At 38.2% G+C, this 26,097-nt stretch overlaps 1 protein-coding gene across 2 annotated transcripts in view; it reads right to left on the bottom strand.

Moving 5' to 3' along the window:
* MAP3K21 (mitogen-activated protein kinase kinase kinase 21) overlaps positions 1-26,097 on the bottom strand; it is a 52,757-nt gene that overhangs the window by 3,036 nt on the left and 23,624 nt on the right. For both annotated transcript variants that reach the window (XM_041748333.1, XM_041748334.1), the window contains exons 4-9: positions 25,313-25,488; positions 16,904-17,144; positions 9,450-9,572; positions 5,453-5,603; positions 4,996-5,093; positions 1,064-1,849 (exon numbers count right to left, since the gene is read on the bottom strand). In XM_041748333.1, the coding sequence (XP_041604267.1) occupies positions 1,064-1,849; positions 4,996-5,093; positions 5,453-5,603; positions 9,450-9,572; positions 16,904-17,144; positions 25,313-25,488 (1,575 nt within the window). The remainder of the gene's footprint in view (positions 1-1,063; positions 1,850-4,995; positions 5,094-5,452; positions 5,604-9,449; positions 9,573-16,903; positions 17,145-25,312; positions 25,489-26,097) is intronic.

Genomic DNA, 26,097 nt, shown 5'->3' with positions numbered 1-26,097 from the left:
CAATGATAGGCATGACTGTTGTTTTTTTTGTTTTTTTGTTTTTTTGCATGACTTTTATAATGGGGCAAGTTTCAAGATGGATTAGACTAGAATAAAGGTTTTGTAAAAAATGATGGTTGACATGATGAAACTTCACGTTCAGATTATGATCTGAAAAAATGGGGGGCAGCCGGAAAGCAGTTAGAGTTTACATGTTGCCCCTTCTTTCTTGTCCCAAAGAACAGACTCATCACCTCTCTAGCAAATCATTATTGCCTTATGAGTAAGATAAATTGCACAGTTTCTCATGGGATTCTTGTCCTAGGATTTCTCCTTGTGCAATCGTAAATCATAAATTATCAATAGTCTACTGCATTACAAAAGAGTAATGAATTTATCTAAAGGCAATGGATAATAGACTGAAAAAAATATCAGGTCTGGGTAGGGCACTGAAAGAGCAGAGAGAAAGAAACAGAATGAAAACAGTTTGTTTTAATATACTTTACGACTAACCATATAGCATAACATTGTACAATCTAAAAAGCATTTTTCATATACGTGACCTCACTTAATACTCATAACATATATTTCTAATTATTTTTATATACAAAATAAATTAATAGTCAACCCCTGTACAGTGTGCCGTTTGACTCTTACCCCTGCTAAATTCAACCTGAATGTCAGCCAAGCAGTGATGCTAGGTGATGCAGATCACATATCACAGAGGAGGCTAGGTGACTACTTTTATTTCCAGCTCTCCCACTAATCATTGGTTCATATGTGGGCAAATGGCCTGTCCTCTCTACTATGAAGGCCTTGGGGTGGTTATTCTCCACATTCTTGTTCTGTTTCAGTGTGCTCTTATATACTTAAGTTGCCAAACTTGAATTATGCTTTTCCCAGAATTCAAATAATAGTTAAGGTCAAATCAAAGAGTAGGATAAAATTCAAAGAGCTATACTAACTGGGCAAACAAATTTGTAAATGTAATCACTTGGAAAAGAAACAAGCCAATGGCCGTACAATTTTACATTCTAATCTCTACAGTGGCATTTTGTACTTTGACCCAACTAAGGCAACGTACCTGGGGTCTGAAAAGCATTTCCATCAGACAGGGTTCGTCTGTGATGTGATGCTTGTTCTTTCGAAGAAGCATAATAAGGCACATTCCCATATATCTGCTCTAAGAAAGGAGGAGATGGGCTTTTCCATCTACTATGATCAGTCTCAAGTCTTGGCATAGAAGCTGGCTCACCACTACATCCTCTGATGGCGGCACAAAAATCTGGAGTGGGTGTCTCGGGGTCAGGAGTGATGTGTGTGCTACCTTCAGACAAATCTTCCCCGTCGGTCTGTAGCAAGCACTTTGTGGAAAGAGAGGACATGGACAGAAGGCTCATGGTGCTTGACAGAGGGAGTGGGGGTAGGCTGCTGGCCCTCTCGCCTGTAGATGGTGGCCTTGTACAGGGAATGGCACTGCCTCGGGCCTTGGGAGCCCATTGGAAGATTCCCTCACGTCTCTTCTTTTCTTCTTTGGGCAAGAGTTCTTCAGCAGCCTGTGCTTTATTAAGCTCTCTGATATCCAGTCCCAGAGCTACTGATGCCAACAACATGGAGCAGCCATAGAGAGCAGACTCTGTCTTCTTTCTCTGGGGGGATCTGCTCAGATTACTTGTAGGGCTCACCTGAGGAGTGCTAGCAGCAGGGCTCAAAGAGGGTCCCTCCTCGCAGCTTCCAGGTTCCAATGGATTCTCTCTCTGGCCATCTTTCCAAAGAGGTAGATCAACATAGGCTTGAGCAGGTGATTTTATTTGCTTTGGTTTTCTGTATTCTGATCCGTCAGGGGAAAGTTTTGACTCTTCAGAAGCACCTAAATTCAGATATAAACACATGTTAAATACAGTTTACAGTAAAAATCATTTACCTATAAAATAAAGTTAAAATCTCATAAATATCCTAAGTCAAAGCACATGGAGTCCTTTTCAGTTCAGCAAACCATTCATCCAGAAGGACCCTAAGGAAAGGGAGCCTAGGGCACAGAACTCAAGGTTCTCTACAGAGGAACTGGCAAGCACAGCATCTGCTGTTCCCTATCCTTCAGAAAATGGTTCTTCATTAGCAAGGGAAATAAAGTTATTGTAGGAAAAAGTCATCAAGATACATTAATACACACACACATATATATAGGCACTGTAACGTGTCAGATAAAATGTGCCCTTTGCCTCTTCTAAACGTGTCAGGCCCCATTATCTAGAGCTTGCCTGTGTACACAAGAATCATCAGGCTCCATATCAGTGGTCCTCAAAGTGTGCTGCCTGGGCGAGAGCACCTGCATCACCTGGAAACCTGGAGAAATGTGAATTCTTGACCCACTCCAGACTTTGGAATCAGAAATTCTAGGGCTGAAGCCCAGTTGTCTGTGCTTTAATATGCTTTTACTCAAGTTTGGGAGCCACTATTATAGAGGATGATTCTCCGAAGAGGTCCCACAGGGTAACAAAGTGGATCAGCTGAAGAACAAGCTGAAATATCACATAGGTGCTTACCAGTGAATGAATGAAAACAATAAACTCCTTAATCCGTGCTCAAAGCAATCCATGATAGAGCATCTAGTGATTTTTCCAGTATTATGTCCTAGGATACCTGCAACATTCTCTGGAATCCAGAGAAGCCAAGATACCAGCTTCTCCCCCAATAAGCTGGTGGTACTCTTCTCATCACTGCCTTCCTTGCCTTTGGGGTGCTCTTTCTGGCCTCTTTCTACCCTCTAATACTGGCCCCAAGCTCCCTTTTCTTTCAGAAAGCCCTCTCTCAAAGTACCAACTGATGCTAAGGCAGTCTAACGTGGCCCATCCCCCCACACAATCTCAGCTTCCTCTGAACCCCCACCCCGTTCCATCTTTCACTTTTGTACTTTTACATCACAATCCAGATGTGCATGCCCACAGATGGTAGGCTTCTGCCCACCTGTTTGTCTTTTTAAATTTGGAGGGATCTCCCCTGAATAGTACCTTCATCAAGTAGGCGGGAAACACATTTGAATTAAATGAATATTCATTAAATAGATGCACTGTACATGTAATAGGTAGCAAATTATTAATCCGTAGTTTAAAAACCAAGAATGGGGGATGCTATCAACAAATGAAATCACTGATTTAAAAGTATATTGAACATTTCCTAATGTATGTTCATGTGTGCCTTTACTTATCAGTAAAACATACTCTTTCCCCCAAAGTGGTCATGAACTTAGGCTAATCCATCATAATCTTCCCTTCTTATGACTGATGATGAGCATCTGCAGCCCCTGGAACCAAGGTAAATATCTGCATAAGATCAAAATTTTGGTGGATGGCTCAGTCAGTTAAGCATCTGCTTTTGGCTCAGGTCATGATCTCAGGGTTCTGGGATAGAGCCCCATGACAAGCTCCCTGCTCAGTGAGGAGTTTGCTTCTCCTACTGCTCCACCTCCCCACTCATGTCCTCCACTCCACTCTCAAATAAATAAATAAAATCTTAAAAAAAATTAAAATGTCATTTTTAGGATTCACTTAGGCATTTGACAGATGGTGAGTGTTTGCTCTGTTCCAGGCATTGGGAGTGGTAAACAAAACCAATAAAATCCTTGACATTCCAGTTTGGGAATGAAACAGAACACAAACATTATGGGCATCAGGTAGACAAATAAAAATTTCAGGTAAGAGCTATAAACAAGTAAGAATGGGTCATGAGACACAGGGATGGGGTGGGATGGTGCTTCAGCGAAGGGGGTCAGGAAAAGTTTTCAGGAAACACTCAAGCTGAGACACAAATGCTTAGAAGGGCAGGACAACACAGACAGGTGGTGGGAGGGGACCTGCAGGTAGGATGGATGAGTGTAAATCTTCTGCTCATTAACCCGTTATGTAAACTTCAAGAGTAAGTAACCTAATGGAGATTGAGCTGAGTCAGCCAAATATATCCTTGTATTTCCTCCAACTGTCCTTCGAAGGACGTATTAATGGGTCAGAACATTCTAAAAATAAATAAATAAGAGAATTAATGGGGGGGAGGAAGACTTCTCTGATTAATCTGTTTAGTCAAAAATAATAAAAAATATACTATAGGAAGAACAGTTTTATTACTATTGTTCTTCCTTAGTCTTCAAACCATATTTGACAATAAATTATAACATGTAATAAAAGGAGAACCTGTTTCATAGGCAAGAGTCAGCATGCAATCATGAATGTGACAACAGGAAGCATTTAGTACCTGTCTTGCATTTACCCAAATGTACTTGTGCATATATTTATACTGAAACCACACCCTCATGACAATGCAAAAAGAGGAAACTGAATTCGTAAAGTTAAGCATGGCACTGATGATGAATTCAAGAAATTTACTCAATGTTCTGCTAAAATATCTTTAATTAGGCCCCAGTGTCAAAGGGCTGTCTTAAATTATCGGGTATAAAGACCAATTTTCTCTTTTTTGGCGTTACCAATCCTTGAAGTTTTTCAACAACATGTCTCTTCAACATTTTAATATCTGAATATTATATTGCCATGATAAATATTAAAAGCAATTACAATTCATCTAAATTAGAGATTCCAATGTAATTCTAAGCAGTGGTTTCCCACAGAGAACCTGCTTGACTATATTTCATTCTGTTAAGAGGTGGCAATGTAGCCAAGAGACCATCCCTAAATCTCAGGATGTCCTTTTTTTTTTTCATATTTGCTATTTCCTATTCTACATTAATTTGATTATACAGAATTAATTATGACACTAATTTTTCTGATAGAGAATAAGAGTTACAAATTCCCAATAAACAATGTGGAGCCTAATTACTTTTCATCATAAAGATCTACAGAACAGCAAAGAAGTTTTGAGCTTAAGTAGAGGTATAAGCAATGCTACTTCTTGTTAACCTTCTCTATGCTACTTGAACGACCATACGAAACTATTAAAGCAAAGCTTCTAGTACACTCAGACGCTAAGTCTAACTCAAACAAATTCTATTTCCTGAAGCACATTTACCTGGCTGGTCCACAAATAATGACGCCAACGGCATGGTTTTCTGATTCTTTATTATGAGAGTTGACCAAGGACTGTTGCCATCTGAGAGAGGTCTCATTCTAGAAGAGAAATATGTTTATTTTGATAGAACCATGTGATGCACAAATTAGGTTTTGACAGGTATATATCAACATTTGTTAAGTAGGAAAGAAAATACATTTGTATTGTTCTGAAGGGCTAACAAAGTATAAATAAGACCTTGAAATGAGACAAGAAATACCTCAAAGATTAACTGCTTAACTGCATAGTAACTAATTTTGTAGGATAAAGTCATCCTAGAAATTAGATAAATATTCAGATTATCTCTGTACTATTCCAATCACTTTTTAAAAGTTAAGACTGGCCAATGTGGAATTATAAAAGGCACTGCTACCTGTCATAGTATACTCTGAAATGCTCCCAGATCTCACACATTTACCTTTCTTTGCTATCACTTCTTTCTTTCATTTGAATTGAATTAGGTCCCCAGGTACAACCTTTTTTCTTGAAATTCTTTTTCACATCTTCAAATTCTTCTTGTCGACAGACAGTGTTCCTTCCCCAAGTTTTATTGCTTTCATCTGAAGTTACTAGGCAGAGAGCATCACTCATTAACCAATTGCAAAAAACCTGAAGTTAAATGAATCAAATCAGTTGTACAACTATCTCACTCAAGATATGTCAACAATGAAGAAATGTGAAAGTGAAGATTTCTTTCTCCCTGATGGCAAACTTCTTTCTCTCATTAAATTAGCAAAAATGTGGAATGAGTTAAAAGATAAACTGAACTTAAGGAACAAAGTTTATTTTTAAGCCACAATTTATCATTTACTTATTTTTAAGATTTTATTTATTTAATTTAAGAAGTGACAGAGAGCAGGAGCAGGGAAGGGAAGAGGGAGAACGAGAAGCAGACTCCTTACTGAGCAGGGAGTCAGACACGGGGCTCAATCCTAGGACCCCCAGATGACTTGAGCTGAAGGCAGATGCTTAATTGACAGCTCTCCAGGCACCCCTTAAGTCCCAATTCAATCTGATTTTTCATTAATCATCACAATTTTGCTCAGCTATCACATCAGTTTGGCTACAGTTGCTTTTTAAAACTTCAAACCATTTTGCAGTTGTCCCCCCTTGCTTTTTCTAATGGCCTCACAGGGAAGTTTGTATACACATTTAATATCCACATCTTGCTGACACACTTACATGATCCTTCTAGCCTAGAAGTGGGCTTGGGCTTGCATGTAATAGATTTGGACACAACTGGGGAAAATAGCTACTGTTACTATAGATTTAGAAAACCAATCCTGTGAGTAGATATTCTAAAGCACAATGTAAAACATTATGACATATCTACAGAGGGGAATACTCCATGGCCATAAGAGATGAGGTTCAGATAAAAATAGTGTAAAATGTCTTATTACATATATTGTATGACTCCATTTTACAAAAAAGTAAGTGTTTATGCATGCATATGTATCTGAATATAGCCTTTAGCCAGTCCAACCAGACCATGGGAAGCTTCATAGCCCATTCAACAGGCCTATGTATAGTAACCATATGTTAGGCCAGAAAACATGTCCTAGTAAATACAAGAAGACTGAAATTCTATCAAGTATCTTCTCTGACCACATAGCATGAAGCTAGAAATCAGTAACAGAAGAAAAACTGAAAAACTCATGAACACATGAAAATCAAACAACACTTTTCTGAACAACCAATGGATCAAAGAATAAATTACAGAGGGGAAAAAAAGGTTTGAGACAAACAAAAATGAAACAAAATACACCAGGACTTATGGGATGTAGCTAAAGTAGTTCTAAGAGGAAAGTTCATAGCAGTAAACACCTACAGTAAGCAAAAAAGATCCTAAATAAGCAACCTAACTCGACACTTTAAGTAACTAGAGAAAAAAATGAGCCAAAGGTTAGCAGAATAAAGGAAATAAAGACAACTACAGCTAAAACAAATAAAATAGGGAAAAAAGTGGAAAAGATTAACCCACACTAAGAGTTTGGTTCTTTGAAAAGACCAACAAAATTGACAAATCTTTAGCTAAACCAACCAACAGAAAAAGAGAAAGAACCCAAATGAACAAAATTATAAATGAAAAAGGAGACATTACCACTGATACCACAGAAATTCAAAGGATCCTAAGAAGCTACCAGGAGCAACTATGTGCCAACATAGTGGACACCCTAAAAAATGAAAAAATTCATAGAAATACATAACTTGCCAAGACTGAATCAGTAAGAATTCAAAAATCTGAATGGACCAATTATTAGTAAGGACATTGAATTAGTAAACAAAAATCTCCCAAAGAAGAGCCCAGGATCAGATGGCTTCACTTGTGGATTTTACCAAACATTTAAAGGAATGAAATACTAGCAAACAAAATTCAGGAGCACATTAAAAGGATCATTCACCATGATCAGGTGGGATTTATTCCTAGGATGCAAGGATGGTTTAACATATGCAAATCAATCAATGTGATACACATTAATAGAATGAAAGAAAAGAATATGATCATCTCATTAGACACAGAAAAAGCATTTGACAAAATTGAGCATCCATTCATGCTAAAAACTCTTAAAAAATAGGCATAGAAGGAATATATCTCAACATTACAAAGACCATGTATGATGAGCCCATAGCTAACATCATCTATATGGTGAAAGGTTGACAGTTTTTCTTCTAAGATTAGGAACAAGGGTGCCCACTCTCACCATTCCTATTCCACAAAGTAGTGGGGTCCTAGATAGAGCAATAAGGCAAGAAAAAGAAATAAAAGGTATAAAAACTGGAAAGGAAGAAGAAAATTCTATTTGTAAATGACATGACATTATATATAGAAAAAACTAAAGATTAAAAAAAACCAGTAGAGTTTCTATACACTAAGAAACATTTTCTGAAAAGGAAATATAGAAATCAATCCTATTTACAGTAGCATAAAAATAATAAAATACTTAAGAATAAATTTAACAAAGGAAATGAAAGATCTCTATTCTGAAAACTGTAAGATAGGGGCACTTGGGTGGCTCAGTCAGTTAAGCATCTGCTTTTGGCTCAGGTCATGATCCTGGGGTCCTGGGATTGAGTCCCGCATTGGGCCGCTCAGATCTGCACAGCAAGAAATCTGCTTCTCCCTCTGCCCCCACCCTGCTTGTGCTCTCTCTCTCTCAAATAAACAAAATCTTTTAAAGACTTTTTATAAGATATTAATGAAAGAAATCAGAGAAGACACAAATACAGGAAATGTATCCTATGTTCATGGATTGGAAGAAGTAATATTGTTAAAATGTCAATACTACCAATAGCCACCTATAGGTTCAATGCACTCCTATTAAGATTCCAGTGGCCTTTTATACAGGAGTAAAATTTATATAGAATCACAAAAGACCATGAATAGCCAAAGAAATCTTGAGAAAGAAGAACAAAGCAAGAGGTATCACACTCCTCGATTAAGCAATATTATAAAGTTATAGTCATGAAAACAGTCTGGTACTGGCATAAAAACAGACAAATAGACCAACAGAACAGAACAGAACAGAGAGCCTAGAAGTAAATCCAACCATATAGTCTACCATATAGGTAGACTAATATTTGACAAAGTCACCAAGAATACTAAGTGGAGAAAAGACTCTTCAAAATGCACAGGTAAAAGAATGAAATTGAATCCATATATTATACCATTCATAAAAATTAACTCAAAATAGATTAAAGATTAATAGATTTTCTTAGTATTTTCTTTAGCTTACTTTATTATAAGAATACAGTATATAGGGGATCCCTGGGTGGCGCAGCGGTTTGGCGCCTGCCTTTGGCCCAGGGCGCGATCCTGGAGACCCGGGATCGAATCCCACATCAGGCTCCCAGTGCATGGAGCCTGCTTCTCCCTCCGCCTGTGTCTCTGCCTCTCTCTCTCTCTCTGTGACTATCATAAATAAATAAAAAATTTAAAAAAAAATTAAAAAAAAAAAGAATACAGTATATAATACATATAGCATGCAAAATATGTGTTGATTGACTGTTTATGTCATCAGTAAAACTTCTAGTCAACAATAGGCTATTAGCAGTTAAGTCTGAGGAGTTAAAAGTAATATGTGGATTTTCAACCACACGGGGTGATGTGAGTGGGAGGGTAATGTTCAGCAGCCCTAACCTCCATGTTGTTTCTGGGTCAACTGAATATACAAATATCAAATAATTATGTCGTATGCCTGAAACTAGTATAATGTTATACATCAATTATATCTCAATGAAAAAAAAAAAGGAAATTAGACAAAGAAACATGAGAACAAATTCTGTTTAGTTGTGACACCCACTGATGTCATGTGTTAGTGAGAGTGAGCTACAATACACCTCTGGTCGGATGGACTCCAAGTCAATTAAGGACAGAAATCCCCACAGGAGCCCCAGTGCCAGGGGAGAAAGCTTACGCTGTATAGCTCGGAGCCGAGGAATCACTGTGGGGCTACTCGGTGGACTAGAGCCATTGCTGTTCAAACTCCTCCGTTTGTCCAAGTTGGGAGAGGCCTGGACAGTGATTTTATGCTGGAAATCTGTTGGATATGCAAAGAAATGAGAATTGAGATTTCATGGTTATAGGCACTATTCACAGGCCCTTGGCCAGCATAAGGCAATAAGAGCAAAGTTTGCCAAAGGGTAAGAAGGATGTATTTCTGGGTCTGTTTCTTCTTATCTTCCAGAGTTCAGGTCAATAAATAATGACCCAGAACCTATGGTATGTTAGGTGCTGTCAGACACATCATCACAAACCACAGAGGCCTTATTGAGTACTCTTAGAACCTAAAAAAAAAAAAAAAAGAACCTAACCATCTTCTAGGGAAGAAGAGTTACCTTCGTGTAGTCTAACATTGTTAAAAACAAATTTGAAAGAGTAAACACCCTGGATTTTAACGAGTCTTGGTTCTGTCACAAACTGTGGACCTCCAACTGGTAAGGAGCCCTTCTGAGCTCATCTCCTCAAGGTTGGACAGAAACAATCAGTACTGCATAGCACTGCCGTGGTCATTAAAACAGAAAATGCAGGTCCTCAGGGGTTCAGGACATGCTACTCCTCCCCTTTAACCTATCACATTTCTTTACAACCGTCTACTCTTCATCAAACCTAGTATAAAAATACTCCTATCTGTTTCTTTAGGTCTTCATTTCCTGATGAAGGCTCCCTGTCATGTCAAACTTATTTAAATAATTTTTTATGCTTTTTACCCCCCAGTAAAACTGTCCTTGACAGTTTGATTTTCAGACCCAGCCAGGGACCCTAACAGGGTCAAGGAAAACTCCCCCAACCGTGGCCCAGTTAAAAGGACTCTGTAGTCCTAACACCTAACCGCCATGTGGGCAACTGTCAGGACAGTTGTTGTTGTATGCCAACAACTATGGGAATATATGGAAGGAAGCATTAATATTACCAGAGGGGAGAGGACTGAGCATCTGCAAAAAGTTTGTCAACTGTTGGAAAGTTATCAAAACCTCAGGCAGAGGTAAAATAAACTACTGGATGTTCTTTCAGCGCACTGCTGAGCTTAACCTTTGATTTTCTAGTGGCTGTTTTTACAACTTGGTAGGGGCAGAGGTTAACTTATAGATTCTGTCTGGTGATGATGCAAACAATTTCTGTCTGGTATGAAAGATGATCCCAAAGGTTATAGTTTATGGCCACACAGAGCACTAACCAAGTCTGTATTTAACTTAGCAATCTAACTCTAACATTCCCTTATTAAATTGCCCATAAATACTCAGCTCCTCAAATCCTCATGGAAACCAATTTTAACTGGTTCTCCTAATTATTAGTGAGTTGGTTAAGAATCTTTGACATAGGGGCAGCCCGGATGGCTCAGCGGTTTAGCGCTGCCTTCAGCCCAAGGTGTGATCCTGGAGACCCGGGATCGAGTCCCACATCAGGCTCCCTGCATGGAGCCTGCTTCTCCCTCTGCCTGTGTCTCTGTGTCTCTGCCTCTCTGTCTCTCATGAATAAATAAATAAAATCTTTAAAAAAAAAAGAATCTTTGACATATGTTCATATTGTATTTGCAAGGGAGCTATAATTTTCCTTTTTAGGAAAATTATATATATATATATAAGCTATAATTTTCCTTTTTAGGAAAATTATATATATATACTTTTGAAAATTATACTTTATACTTTTAAAGAACCACCTGGTATTTGAAATGAGGAGCTGGAATTTGGTAGGCGAGACATCTCTTCAACCATTCATGCTAGATATCTGAAAATTTTTAATATTGTCTTCTTTTCCCTGACCCTCCATATCCAAGCAAACCCAAATCTCTTGTAAATTCTGTATCACAGATTCATCTGAGAGCTATAGTTGAGAAATTTAGATTCTAGTTCCTGGAATTAGCAAGCTCCACATCTTAATCCCAGCTTAGCACTTATCAACCACATGAATTTTCAGGAGGCATCTCAGTATCTCCAATTAAATACAAAGAAATATAGAGGGGCGCCTGGGTGGCTCAGTCAGTTAAGCGTCTGCCTTTGGCTCAGGTTATGATCCTGGAGTCTCGGGACTGAACCCTGCATCGGGTTCCCTGCTCCAAGGGGAGCCTGCTTCTCCCTCTGCCTCTGCCTGCCGCTCTCCCTGCTTGTGCTCTGTCAAATAAATAAATACAATCTAAAATAATAATAATAATAATTTTAAAAAAGAAGTATAGAGAATACTTAGCTTGGGGCTCAGGACATAATGTAGGCTCGATGCAAGTTAGTGATTATTTTAGTTCACTGCCACCACCATTCTATGCTGGAGCTGCCACAGTTCCTCTTTTGATCTTCCAGATTTCCATTGGGACCCCTCTGGACTAGTTCACAACAGCCAGGTGCACATTTTAAAAATGTATGCCATACCATGTCATTCCCCCACTGATAACTCTTCAAAGGCTTTGCACTGCTTCTTAAGTTAACAGGGATAAAAATCATAGTACACTCTGGAAGCCTCTGTAAGTCCAAGCCTGGGGTCTTCATGCCTCCAGCTTCATCTTGCCCTGTTCTCCTGTCACTTGCTATGGTCTGAATGAGGGGTCAACAAACTTTTTCTGTAAAGTGCCACACAGGAAATATTTTAGGCACCATGGCCCATACGGCCTCTGTCACAACTACTCATATCTGCTGATTTAGTGAGAAATCAATCGTACATGACACATATATGTGTTCTAATACAAGTTTATTTGTGGAAATGGCATTTTACATTTCATATGATGTTCATGTGCCATGAAACATTCTTATTCTTCTCAAGTATTTAAAAGTACATGAACCATTCTTAGCTGTGGGCTGCACAGAACAGGTGAAGGCTGGACTTTGCCCATGGTGTGCAGTTTGCTGACCCCTGGACAAACCACAGAGGTCTTTTTCAATTCCTGGAGGAACCAAGCCTTCTTTGCATGTGCTCCCTGCCTGTTCTCTTCCTTCCCCCTCTATATTCGCTCAATTCTCAATTTCAGGTCTCAATTTAAATGTAACTACTTTAGGATGATTTCTATGATCTCCTTAGAGCAGGTGACATCTTTCTGCTAATCACTGTTATATGACCCTTCCCTCAAAATAGTTAATAATTTTAGCAAGTAAATAAGTAATTATTAGCTTAAGGTTCATTTCTCTGCCCCCAGTACAATGTCAGCTGCATCTGAGCAGAGGCTGTACAGTCTCCATCACAGCAGGACCCCACTGCAGGCTGACACAGTGCCTCACCCATAAAAGCCACTTAGGAAATCTTTGCTGGATCAATATTTTCTCTTTGTAAGATTATAAGTAACATAAGGGCAGAGATCGTGGTGTTTTTTTTTTTTTTTTTTGTAATCTCTACTACTTGACCATGGTAAATCTGCAAGTATTTGTTGAATGAGAGAATGGCATAAGGTTTTGCAGCAGAATCAAATTGGAGCTTACGGTCCACAACTGAGAAATATACAGCAGGATGTATGTTGGTTTGGAAGACAAAGCAAGTGAAAATGAAGTACCCAATGGGAGGCTTCTTCCATCTATCAAGTAAGAAAAATGAAAGATCTAACCAGGCAGACTGGAAGTGAAGACTGGTGCAAGAAAACAGTTTAGCAGGACAGGGTGACTGATTGGACTGGGGGATAGGGTGAAAAGTAAAAGACAGGAATATTCTTACCCATAGATACAAAAGAGTTTATTTTAGATTGAAGTTCAACTAGACCTGTGATATGTCACAACACTTTGGAAGCAAATTCTCTGGAAGACTCCACCCCAGAGCAGGAGGCAGGTGAGCTCTGGCTGCCCTCAGAACTAGAACACAGAACCAACCCACAGCATGTGAATGATAAACCAAATGGAATAAATGATGGCTAGGTAACCAGCATAGAACATTTGTAAGGCCAAGGAGGAATAGCAAAGATCCAAAACTGGATTTCAACAATACCTAAGGTGCAGAGCGCTTCTGATCTTCTAAAAGAGTCTGACTTCTCTCAAAAAAGCTGCACTCCTTATGTTTTAAACATAAAGAAAAATAGCATTTATTATAAATATCCTTGTCTCACCACTATAAAGTGGTGAAAGGTTGACTCTGTCTCAGTTATATGTTTAGGAAACTAGTTGAAGTTATTTTTCTTCATACTTGAGAGAATAATTTTCTCATGGCAGATTTTCATGAGGTCCACAGGCTTTTGGATAAATCCTGTGCTAGTATTTTTATTGGCAATGTTTCAGGATAGTGTCAGTGGGAATAATCTTTTTTTTGGGGGGGGGATAATCATTTTGACTCTGAAAGTAGTAGTAGTTTCCATTTACAGACACCCACTCTCACATTTGCATACCTGAGGCAGATGATTGTGGCAGGCTTTTGGCATTTTGGAAGTGGTTGAGATTGGAATGCTATTGCTTTAGAAACATTCCAACTTCTGGAGGCTTCAAAACCTCTTTGCTTTGTTTTATATGTTCTAAAATCACAACTTTGGTTTTAGATAAACATAATGCAGAGCGAATGATAAAAGTGGTCACAATAGAAAAATATCAATCATGATCACTTTTTTCTTTCCACATATTCCAAGAATTCATAAAATATAATTAAAAAACTCTTGTCTTAGATTACATTGTCTCATTTTGTAAGGATCTATCCTTATTTGGTTAGGCCCTCACAAAGGACTGCCAGTGGGAAGAACTACATTTGAGTTTTCTAGCTGTCAGTCATCATAGCTATAAATAACCTAAAATTAAAAGTTATCCTCGGGATTCTGAAAGGACAAAATTATGATGAGATAATTATTCACATTTAACAACAAGGTTTTGAAAGAGGTACAGGCACAGATATTAAAATTCAGCTTGTAGGAGTCTCAAATATGTTTCTGAGAAAATTTTTAAACTGGCTACACAGAGGGAAAATTCTTGCAAAGGGGGTTTAAGTAACTTGATATACTGAAAGGAAAGTATCACTTCCATTCAATCTACTGCCTATCAGATGTTTCTTCCTTAATAGTACACCATTAAATAGTACTAACATTGGGTAACCCAAAGAATTTTCTAACAGATAGTAATCTCCTTGAACTTAAGGCAAAGATAATTGCTTTCTCTTCTATACTATGCAAAATTCCTGAAGAAAAAAAATAGTATTTTATAGTTATCATTCTTCTCTTTGGATCTTTGGATATGTATCCTGCTTCATTCTTCTCTTTGGATCTTTGGATATGTATCCTGGGGCATTGTGCAAGTAAACTGTGTGTGTGTGTGTGTGTGTGTGTGTGTGTGTGTGTGGAGGGGGGTGGGAGGAAGAGTTGGAGGATTCTAAAGAGAAAGTTTCCACACTGTAGCATCACCTTGTGGCCAGAAGATGTAAAGGCCATGCTAAATTACAGAACTGAATTTCATTCCTTCAAAATGGATTAGGATTACAGCAGATTTGAGGGGTATGGTTTTTTTTTTGGGGGGGTGTATGTTTTAACTGGAATCATTTATTAAGTGCCACAAGGTAAATAAATGTGTAGCTAAAATTATCAGAAAGAGAAAGCCAAATAGTACAATCCAGGAAAGATGCAAATCTAGCAAAAATAGTCAAATACATTCAGTTTCCTTTAAATGAATACAAGATATTGGCCAAATATGATTTGAGAAGAAAAATAGGAGTGAAAGGGGATCTCAGTAATAATGAGTAATAATATATTTTTTTTTAATCATTCTACCACTGAAGATTAAATAATCACTGGAATGATTTACTTTTTTCTACCAAGTTTATTCTTCATCGGTTTCTCACTGGCCACCCCCCTCCAAAGTTTCCCAAGGCATCAGGAATATAAGTCAGGATAACATAGTCACAATACAGATAGAAGGCTGACGTAGTTAAGAACTGGAAAAAACGCATATGAGTGCTTCTCTGAATTGTTCTATCATCTATACTTAAAAGTAGAAGCCTCATCATAAATAAAATAGTCTATCTTAAATCATGTCTTACATACAAGACAGTACAGTCTGTGGTCACCCAAGTTACACTTTGGCTAAAAAGCAAACATCAGAAGAGAACCTGAAAAAGTATCTATTTTCCCCCAGAGGGGTCAAAGGTAAAATGAATAAGGACTCATAGCCTATTCTCACTTCAGCAAACTAAATAATCCGTAATGTATACAGTGTACTTGTGATTGTCACATATCAGTGATTTTCTGATCAACTGAGGATTTCTGTAATAACCTAATGTTAAAATGTCACATTATGTTGCAAGCCTTCCAATACTCTGTAGTAAGTAATTTTCCAAGACAATTTATACATACTTTATATAAAACAAAACTGTTGACAGTTATTTAAAATCAGTTTCCATGCCATTAACAAACATCTTAGGACACCAGCATCCTTAAAGAGACTCTACTATATAATACATATAGAGAGAGGAGAAGAGATAGGGAGAACAGAAATAGAGATATTTAATGCACATTCCATAAAAGTGCCACCAGCTCTTGTTCTGCCACCATTCTTCCCCAGTATTAGAAACCACAAAATATGGGGGCAGGGAGGGTATATGGTTTCTCCTTAAATCAAACATAACATGTAATGTTAAAGAATTTAATTTCATGAATTGATATTTGTTCTTTTCTTTTTTTTTTAAATAAAGATTTTATTTATTTATTTGGCCAGGGAGAGAACACAAGTAGGGAGAGCAGAAGGCAGAGGCAGAGAGAGAGAGAAAGAAGCAGACTCCCTGCCAGGCAGGAAATCCAAAAGGAGGCTCCATTCCAGGACCTGGGGATCATGATCTGAGCAGAAGGCAGATGCTTAACTCACTGGGCCACCCAGGCACCCCTGTTTAGTATCTTCTAACACATTACAATGTTTAAAACTGTCACAATGTCTTAAAATCCAGGAGGTATAAAAATGAACCAGTATATCTAGGGAAGCTTTTAAAAATATTTGTGTTTCAGATGAAAACTAACAGGCATAGAATCAAAGTACTTGATACATTTTGTTGAAGGTGCTAACAGCATCTTCAATGTCCCGAATGAAGTCAGTTACCAGATGACATTAGAGATCTTTGTGGAAGCAACTTAGTGACAAAATAGAAGTAATTCTGTTGTTCAGGATTTTTTCAACACACCAGGCAACGCTGGTTCAGTGCCATGAACTAAAAGGAATTCTGCTTGGATTTCAAAAGGAGTCCATCTACTAATCCATTTACATGGAAGCATGCGGAGAGCTAAGGACTGGCCACGCACAAGGCGCTGATGCTGTTTTGCACGTGAATGAGGACGTGAGTTAGGTCTTGATGTCATGGCCATGAACTGAAGCTAGCCAGTGAAGATCCTTAGCTACCCTTCTAAAATCTCATTCCCCCATCTCTTCCCAGGGCTGAAGGAGCAAAGCTGATTACACAGATGACTTTCAAAATTCTTACGAAACAAGAGGACAGAAATCGTACCTGAAGGTAAACTGATCCGATGGCCATCTTTGAGCTTTAACCGACTTCTCCTGAACTTTCCCTTCCTCTTCTTGACATTGGGCTTCTCCTGGTTTAACTGGAATATCAAAATGTTCAGCTCCCGCTCGAGCACGTCAATCTCCCGCTCGGCCAGCTGCTGCTCCCGCCGCCGGAGCAGCGCCTCCTGGGACTTCTGCTGGAGGGCAGCCCGTGTCAGCTCCTCCTCGCGGGACCGCAGCTCCTGGGCAGAGAGCACACGGGGGGCGTGAGCAGGAAGCAGCGTGCCCCAGGGCTTCAGCTCACCCCTGGCCACTCTGCTCCTCCTGGGGCAGTCAGGACAGTCGGAGCTGAGATCTTCCTAGCACAGCACTGGCTTACACCACAACCAAAGCCTTGCATGGGCTCCGTCAAGCACTCTAGGTTCTATGGTCCTCAAAAGGCATCGCAATTATTTTACACCCTGTTTTAACATTTCTTGCTCATCTTCCAGCCTGTGTGATCACCTGACACATGAAATGAACATTAACACAGAGCAACTAAGTACAGGTGTGAATGACCCTTTTCCAAATAGAGCCAAAAGTTAAAGCTTAATTCATTATAGGATAATTATTCTACTTATAAAAGACTGCAGTTCAGGTTTCTTTGGAAGAACTTTAGGTTATTTAAGAATTGGCTTAGGGACACCTGGCTGGCTCGGCGGTTAAGTGTCTGCCTTCAGCCCAGGGTGTGATCCTGGGTCTCGGGAATGAGTCCCACATTGGGCTCCCTGCATGGAGCCTGCTTCTCCCTCTGCCTGTGTCTCTGCCTCTCTATCTCTCTGTGTCACAAATAAATAAATAAACTGCTTCTTAAAAAAAGGATCCGCTTAGAGATGGAAACATGATGGTGGAGAGATTACAGGGAAAACAAAGCTAATGTGTTAGAAGTAAGCTGAAAGCCCAGATCAGAAATGGAAATGATCATCTCTAAAACAAGTTAATGGAAAATGAACTTTTCAGGACCCCATAAATGAATGCAAAGTATCACTTTAGACACAGATCTCATGAATTAGTTATAAAAGTCCCTCTGTCACAATAGTTACTGATTAAAGTCTAACTTTCTTTTGGTTTTGATTTCAGAATTACTTAACTTCATAGAAAATCTCTAAGTCGAAGAACATTGTTTTTATGTATTATATAGTATATTCTCACAATGAAGTAAGCTTAGAAATAAGAAAATGTTATTAATAACAATGAAGAAAAAAATAATAACAATGAAGAGAAAATACACTTACCGTACTGTACTTATTGAAAAAAGCAACATATAAGCAGACAGTTCAAACCCATGTTGTTCAAGGGTCAACTGTACTTTTGTTCCTATTAGGAAACAGGTATTCAATAGTAAAACCAAGAGCTCTACAAAGTTTTTAAATCACATCTCCATTCTTATTTCATTTCTATAAAATGATCTGTCCTTTACCAGAGACTTAAATATTCCTTTTAGTGCTGAACTACTTTTTCTTTTCTTGATTACTCTGCTACGAAACCGAGTACTCACACAGAAATCAAAGCATTTGCAAGCTTTATTTACGCTGCTCCAGAAAATTTAATCTTAGGCCATCTTCATACCAATATCTTTGTTAGAAACAGTGCATGCCTTCTCAGATGGAGCTTTAGGCTGTGGGACCTGGGAGCTCTAAGCAGTGGGCAAACACGTCATACTTTATATAACCAAACCACTTTACACAGCCCACCTCAAGAATACTGATGCATGAAAAAAAAAAACCAGTATAAAATAAAGCTCATGGAAGAAACAGAGCTGAATTATGGGGCTGAACTATCAACTCTACCAATCCCTTGGACTTTTTATAGATGGGCTCAAAGAATACTTGGAGGCTATTTGTCAGTACAATTATCATAGAGGAAAACAAAGAAGATCCTCCTTCTACAAATAAATAATATCAAGAGGAGACTAGAAAGCTCCAAAAAAACAAAATGAAAAATTTTCATTATTCAGATCAAACTAATTCTGAATTTATTATAAATTTACCAAAGTGGGCTGAAATTCACCTTTGAAATTTCCTTAAATTTATTTTTTTTCTAAAAAAATCTTCAGGGATTCCTGGGTGGCGCAGCGGTTTGGCGCCTGCCTTTGGCCCAGGGCGCGATCCTGGAGACCCGGGATCGAATCCCACATCGGGCTTCCGGTGCATGGAGCCTGCTTCTCCCTCTGCCTATGTCTCTGCCTCTCTCTCTCTCTCTCTCTCTCTCTCTGTGTGACTATCATAAAATTAAAAAAAAAAAAACAAGCAAAAATTGTGAAAGTGAATTCCTTGAGAAGGCAAGAGGGTTGAGCAGAGCACAAATGGAGGGGCTGGTATCCGTTATAATAGAGGAAAATGCAGAGAATAGATGCGCGTGGAGGTGGTTCGTTAGATTTAAAAAAAAAATAAAAAGAAAAAAAATAAAAAAATCTTCATAAAATTGCAAAAGCAATAATAATGGCACTGCTTTATGTGTTTTATAAATTTACATAAATGGTATAATATAATATAATATTAAAAGCAAAGATTTGCTTCAGATCAGTTGATATTCAAGACATTTCTGGTGATAGGTACCAGCTGACTCTTATTAATATTTATATATATTAATAAATATATTAATATTTATATATAATATAAATATAATATTTCTTCATTAAACTGCTCCTGGCATAAATTACTATATATTATGTGAAAAGGAAGAAAAAAAAGAAAATGGTACATATTAGAAAAAAAACTCTGGACTCCATTATTTAACTGATGGCCTTCTCCAACCAGTTAGCCCAAACTAGAGATCCTGCTGTCGTGTATTTGGGAACAGAAGATACTTACTCTTTCCTGTCTGCCCTTTTTGTTAAGATATTACTTTTCAATGGTGTTGTTATCAATTCAATTAGCTTGTGAAATGACATGGCATGAGGAACAGATAAGGGCAGCAAATTCAACTAGGTTTTTTTTTTTTGTGTTACTACTAAAAATAATTGAAGAAAAAACCACGTTTAATTCCAAGTCTGAGACTAAAATGTGAATCCTCTGACAATGACTTTATAAATTAAAAAAAAAATCACTTGCTCAAGGTTTATAAGAGAGAGAGAAAGAGAGAGGAAGCAGCCAAATATTCTTCCTTCTAAGTGAATTTTAAAACATTCAAAAGTAAAAGAAAAAAACAAGAGCCTGGGGTATTAGAACCCCATTGAATACTCTGAGATTATGAAGCACACCCAAAAATTCTGCTGGTTGCTGAGATGTCTAAGGAGTAATTTTTGTTTAATTGCTTGGCATGGGCCATTCTAGTAATGGCAAATCCAGATTCCTGGTAGTAGATGTTAATCATTAATGGTGACATGCCTACTCATAGTGGTTCAAAAACAGGTGCATGCACCCAAAGCACAAAGACAGACACAGAAAGATAAGCAGCCAGGAATTTAGGGAGGAACTGTTATCTGTGGCGGCTACAGTTTACTGAGTAATGCAGAGCACAGCCAAGTTACTGACCATTAATTCCAAGTCTGACGCCTCCTACCTTAAGCAATCAGTGAACAAGAAAGGGAGATAGTGCACGTACACCGTGCTTTTGACTCTGTCAAAAAAGATGCACTGAGAAACCTTTGAGGGGGGAAAAAAAGCATTATATATTCTCTTTAATTTTAAGGCAAAGGCTCACAAGACATCACGAATGCTGTATTTTCAAGGGGCACTGTATAAAAATAACATAAAAAAGAAAAAGCAAAGACCACTAGAGAATAGCTAGAAAATATGAATCCAAATATCCAATAAACTACTATAAACCTCCAAATGGAGAAAGAGCAAAGATGCATTCCTGAAGCATGTTTTTTGACTTTTACACCATGTATAGAGTAAGAGTTAACTTACTGGATATGCTTCTCTTCTGTAGTGTCATAAATAATTATCAATAATTAAAATAAATAAATAATAGTTATTAATAATATCACCTCTAGGTTGTAAATCCTATGAATTATCTTTCCTCAAAGTCCACTCTCATTCCCCAAAATCTTTTTCTTTTGCTATTAAACATCTAATCTTAGAATTCCTCAGAAACATATGGAAAAGTATTTAAAAAGTCAATATTTTCTCTATCATATTAAGTCAACACAATGTATTAAAGTTTTTAAGAAACTTATTAATAATATCACTATTAATATCACTGAAAGTAATTCTTCAACTCAATGCAAGACTTAAAAAGTAATCTGGTCAGTCATTTTCAAGCATTTTATTGCTTGGAGGAGTCTGATTTACTGAATGCCTGGACCAGGGGATGGTAGTGGCCGCTGGAGCCTGCTCTGGTTCCAGTCAAAGCCACCACTTTCTTTGGCACTTGCTCAGTAACGGGCACTGCTCCAAGCACTCTGCATATACCGCTCAGTAAGCCTCCCACCACCCCAGGGAGACAGCAACCTTATTGGGACATTTGATGGTGAGAAAGCAGGCAGAGAGGGAATAGCCCTGGGTCAACAAATTGTAGACCTCCAATTCTAGCCAGAGGTCAGGCTCCAGTCTTAACCACTCTGCTCGACTGCTGTAGGTTTCAGCACTCCGCTAAAAACGTGTATTTAAAAAAGAGAGGCAGGGAGTCTATCATTGTTTTTAGAATCTCATTTAGATATCCCCTTAGTCTGCTTGAATCCCTCAAGGGAAGGAAGCTGAGTACAGTCTACCACACCACTGTCTGCACTAAACGTCTGAAAGTTGTTGATTCAGAGACTACATTTTAATCCCTGGAGCTTTCACCCAAGAAGTTCTACTTCCAAACTCTAAAACAACATGTAGCAGATTTCCTCCCTTCAAGTTCTTCCAGTATGCCAGGGTAGCCCCCAAATTACCATCCCCTTGTGTACCCCTTCTGTTCTTTGCTCAGCTTGGATTCCTAGGTTCCTAGGTTCCTTCTCCTGCCTTCCAAGCCATACTTCTTGGGAGGCTCTTTAAAACTTGATTGTTATCAAACCCACCATCGCAGGTTGCATTCATCTGGTTTATATTTTTAAACTTAGAAAATACCAAAAGTTCGAAGAAGTGACTGAATTATCTATGTCTACCACTTGGAAAAAAAAAAAAAAACTTTAGGAAAAAACATGTCAGCAGTTTACATATTTCTCTCTAGTCTTTAATTATTTAAAGTTATGAAATATTTAAAATATACTACAACAAGAGAGAATAGCAAATACCCATGCACTCGTCATCAATATTTAATAGATGCTAAGTTTTTACCTTATCCATCTCAGATCTGCTGAAATCTTGTGTGCGGCCAACTCCAATTCTCACCCTTCCCTCCGCAGATCTGCTGTGCCTCAGGAGCTTTCTACCCTTCCCTCATGCATGCCTTCACTCTTTGTACTTTGGAATGGCACTGCTTTATGTGTTTTATAAATTTACATAAATGGTATCTAATGTAACTCTTCTTCTGCAACTTGTGTTTTCCACTCAAACTTATGTTTGAGATTTATCCGTGTTGAAGTCTATAGCTAGAATTCATTCATTTTAACTAGTCTGCCGATTTCCACTGAATCAATATACAGCGGTTGAGGGGTCTATTCCCTGGTAAAGGACACTGAGGCCGTTCCCAGGTTTTCATTTCTACAAACCATGCTGAAGTGACCAACCAAAACTTCCCCATGCACACAAGTGGGAGTCTTTCAAGGACATAAGCAGAAGTGAAAGAGCTGAGTTGTACACCTCTTTGATGGTATAAGATTCAGGATAGGTCCTAAATTCCTTTTCACTTATAGCAGTAATAATGTGATCAAAATACTTGCTAATATCTCTCACTTATTAGAATATATATCAAGAGCATATTAAGAAATTTCATGTGGTTAATTCATTTCATATCTACCTTGTGCTGAGCGCTTTCTTTATTCAATGGTGTGGATGAAAATGACCAAGAATAAGAGAGCACAGCTGATGAACTTATAATCTAGCAGAAAAGTCAAACCAAGAACAAGTATACAAGCAAACAGCAATGAAGCAGGACTAAGTGCAGCCTGACAAGGGACGTGTGGGAGGCTATGACACAGTCTATCTGGTAGTTCCTGTTGAGGGAAGGGAGCTTTGAAGGACTGACAGTAAAGGAGCCTGCAATTGTGAGGTGAAACTAAAGCTAGGGAGGGGATGGTACTCTGGACAGAGAAGAGAATGTACGCCAAGACCAAAAATCAAGAGCATAGTATAAGAGGAACTGAAGGAGATTCGGTATAGTTGTGACAAAGGGAGGCTAAATATGTTAGGACAAAGGAAATTAATACGCAAAAGGGTTTGGCCATTGAAGAAGGATGCTAAGATTTGCACTGTAAAAGGGTCACTGGAGGTGGTGGTGGGGGGAGAAAAGCTGCACTCAGAGCACCCAGGTGAAATGCTGACACGATAGTGCAGGTGCTAAGTAAGGACGACAGGGATGAGGGGAGGCATTCCCACTGATGGTCTTTGTCAGATAGGAGGCCACCAGAAACATCTTCAAAGACCTTCGAGACTGGGTACCTATGAGAACAGTAATCCCATTGCCCCCCCGCAAAATAGACAAGAAAAGAAAAAGTAGCATGAAGGAAAATTGGGCAGGGGGTGAGGAATAGGTTCTGACGTTAGTGTTGGCCTGGAAATGGTGCCAAGATACATAGCCAGCCCCTTTTAAGAACTTATCAATAAGATCCCAAATCCCTAGCCTGGCATTCTATGGACCTTAAGGCTATAGACCATCATATCCATCTTTGTATCCCTGGACTCTAACACTGCTCCCACCACAGTCAACATGTTTGCTGAGGAAACAAAACAATAACACAACATAATCTTGAAACTCAGAACAAGTTCCCCATTAGACATATTTTTAAATTATATGCATTTTTAAGAAAACAATTTGCACTTTTGGGGATACCTATGACACGCCTTGTATTAATTTCCAGTTCAGCAAGACAACAGTAGACATAAGCTACTCATGAACAGAATGTGGGCATACGATGTCTTGGTATCATGTGCAGTATTATATATATTAGCCCAAGAAACACTTGGGCACATCTATTCACACCACAACTTGTCGTTTCCTCTTTTGCCCTGACCTTTGTGCTTGGGTTGACTACAGGCCTTTAGTATTACAGTCAATGGAAAAGTCTTGAGACTCAACACGGAGCTGCACTACAGAAGTCCAAGTAATTCTAACATAGGAAAGTGATTCTCAACCATGTTTCAATGCCATCAATTTGAATCAGCAAGTGGACTCTATATAGCAAAGCATTACTGCCCTCTTAAAAAGAATTCTATCTTTTTAGAATCACAAAGGTATGAGGTATAAGAATTCCTTCCTGGACAATTACATGGCTTCACAAAGGTTATCAAAAGCTTACAATGTTGTACTTTGTCCAGACATTTATTGCACATACAACAGAATTTAACCTATTGAACAGTTAACACACTTGATGAGCAGAATAAACCTCGACTCATCAAAATGCTCAAGTACTACAAAAGTGTCCTTAAGAAAATAAGTAGTGCCATTTTAATATAGAACCATGCTATAAAGGTGGGGTCCTGCAAGGGCTGTGAGGTGACAGGGCCAGTCTGTCACCAAAGGAGACCATGCAAACTGAACTCATTTCCCAGCTAATCTGCCTGCCAGTGAGGTGTGCCTTCACTGTTCACATTGCACTCTGTACATGGTGATATGAATGCAGAATCAGCACATTTAATATATGTGTGTATTCTGTTCTACTTCTTAAAAGATACAAAACACCCAGAACTTAACTCATCATATTAAAAAGTTAAAAAATTACAGTTTCCCAGTTTCTCCAGCAAAGCAATGCCTTAGAGTTAAAAGGATGGGTGTGTGTGTGTGTGTTTGTGTTGGCGGGGGGAGGGTCTAGCATAAAGAAAAGCTTAAAAGACATAACCAAAAACTGTAAAAAAATACCCTTGAGACAAACTGTAATATTTGAATATAGAATATTATATGATATCAAGAAAGCACTGTTACTTTTTTTAGATTTTAATGGCAAGAAAGTTATTTCTAAAATTCTAACCAGTTGGAGATACATTTGAAGATTTAAGGGTAAAATGACATGAGTCAAGGATTTAATTTAAGGTACTCTATTTTAAAAAATGGATGATAATGAGAAAAAGAGATGAACAAAATGACAAGATTCTGGCAATTATATTTAGTATGCTGGAGTTTTTTTAGATTTTTTTTACTTTGAAATTTCTCCTAATAAAAAGGTTGCTTCTTTTCTAATCATACATTTCAAGCACAGTTCTGTTTTCTTTTAACTAGAAGTTAAGAATCAATAAACATTCATGCCTGGAAGTCTTTTACAATAATGCTAACAGAGTTCTTGAGTCATGTTTTCCATAATCTCCATACATGTGGGTATATTGTGCAATTAATATATATTTCTCACCTTTTCCTTTGTTCTTAGCTCATCGAACATTTGTTGAATTTCTAGCTTCCAGTCATCTTGCATGGAATGAAAAGATTCCTGAGGCATTTCGGTCATAACTGTCCCTTCAATAGCCGTCAGTTGTTCAAGAATTAAGGCAAATGAGGGACGAATGTGAGGGTCCTGTTGCCAGCATTCTAAAATCAATAAGAACCATATTAATTCCATGTCTCAGTATGGTTTGGATTATCAGCCCATGCTGACTGTGTCTGCTGAAGATTTTAAAAATCAACTGATAATGGTTTGGAAATTTTATTTTACACAGTGACCAGGTCGGTGGCATGCATAATATTTACTATTAGGGTAAGGCTCTTGTTGTTTATCTTATACAGCATCAGTATGTGGGTGTAAGCAGTCCATGCCTTACCATGAACCCTGTTTCAGGGGCCTAAGCTACTCTGGCCAAGTAATTTATAGATACAGAATTCTAGAACTCAACCCAAGAAAACCGAAGTGTCTAAAAGGTTATAATCATAAGACAGGTTCTAAGAAATGGCCTAATAATGAAGGAAGGTAACTAGCTGCTTGCAAAAGGAACCAGTTAATTTTTAAAAGACAAGCATCAAATAGATAAGGTCACAGCAAAACCATGCCAGTTAAGATCATGAAACATTTTTGATCATGACGTAGAATTTAAAATAGGAGAATGGAGCCAACTAAATTTGGTCTTCGAATGCTACTAGTGTACTTGGTGAAAACTTTATTACCATTTGGTTGGATTTTATACATAAATGAGTCACTGATAA

This window comes from Vulpes lagopus, chromosome 3 (genome assembly GCF_018345385.1).
Source record: "Vulpes lagopus strain Blue_001 chromosome 3, ASM1834538v1, whole genome shotgun sequence".
In the NCBI taxonomy this organism is placed as follows: domain Eukaryota; kingdom Metazoa; phylum Chordata; class Mammalia; order Carnivora; family Canidae; genus Vulpes; species Vulpes lagopus.
The sequence above is the reverse complement of the archived record's forward strand: the minus strand, read 5'-3'. Positions and strand labels throughout refer to the sequence as shown.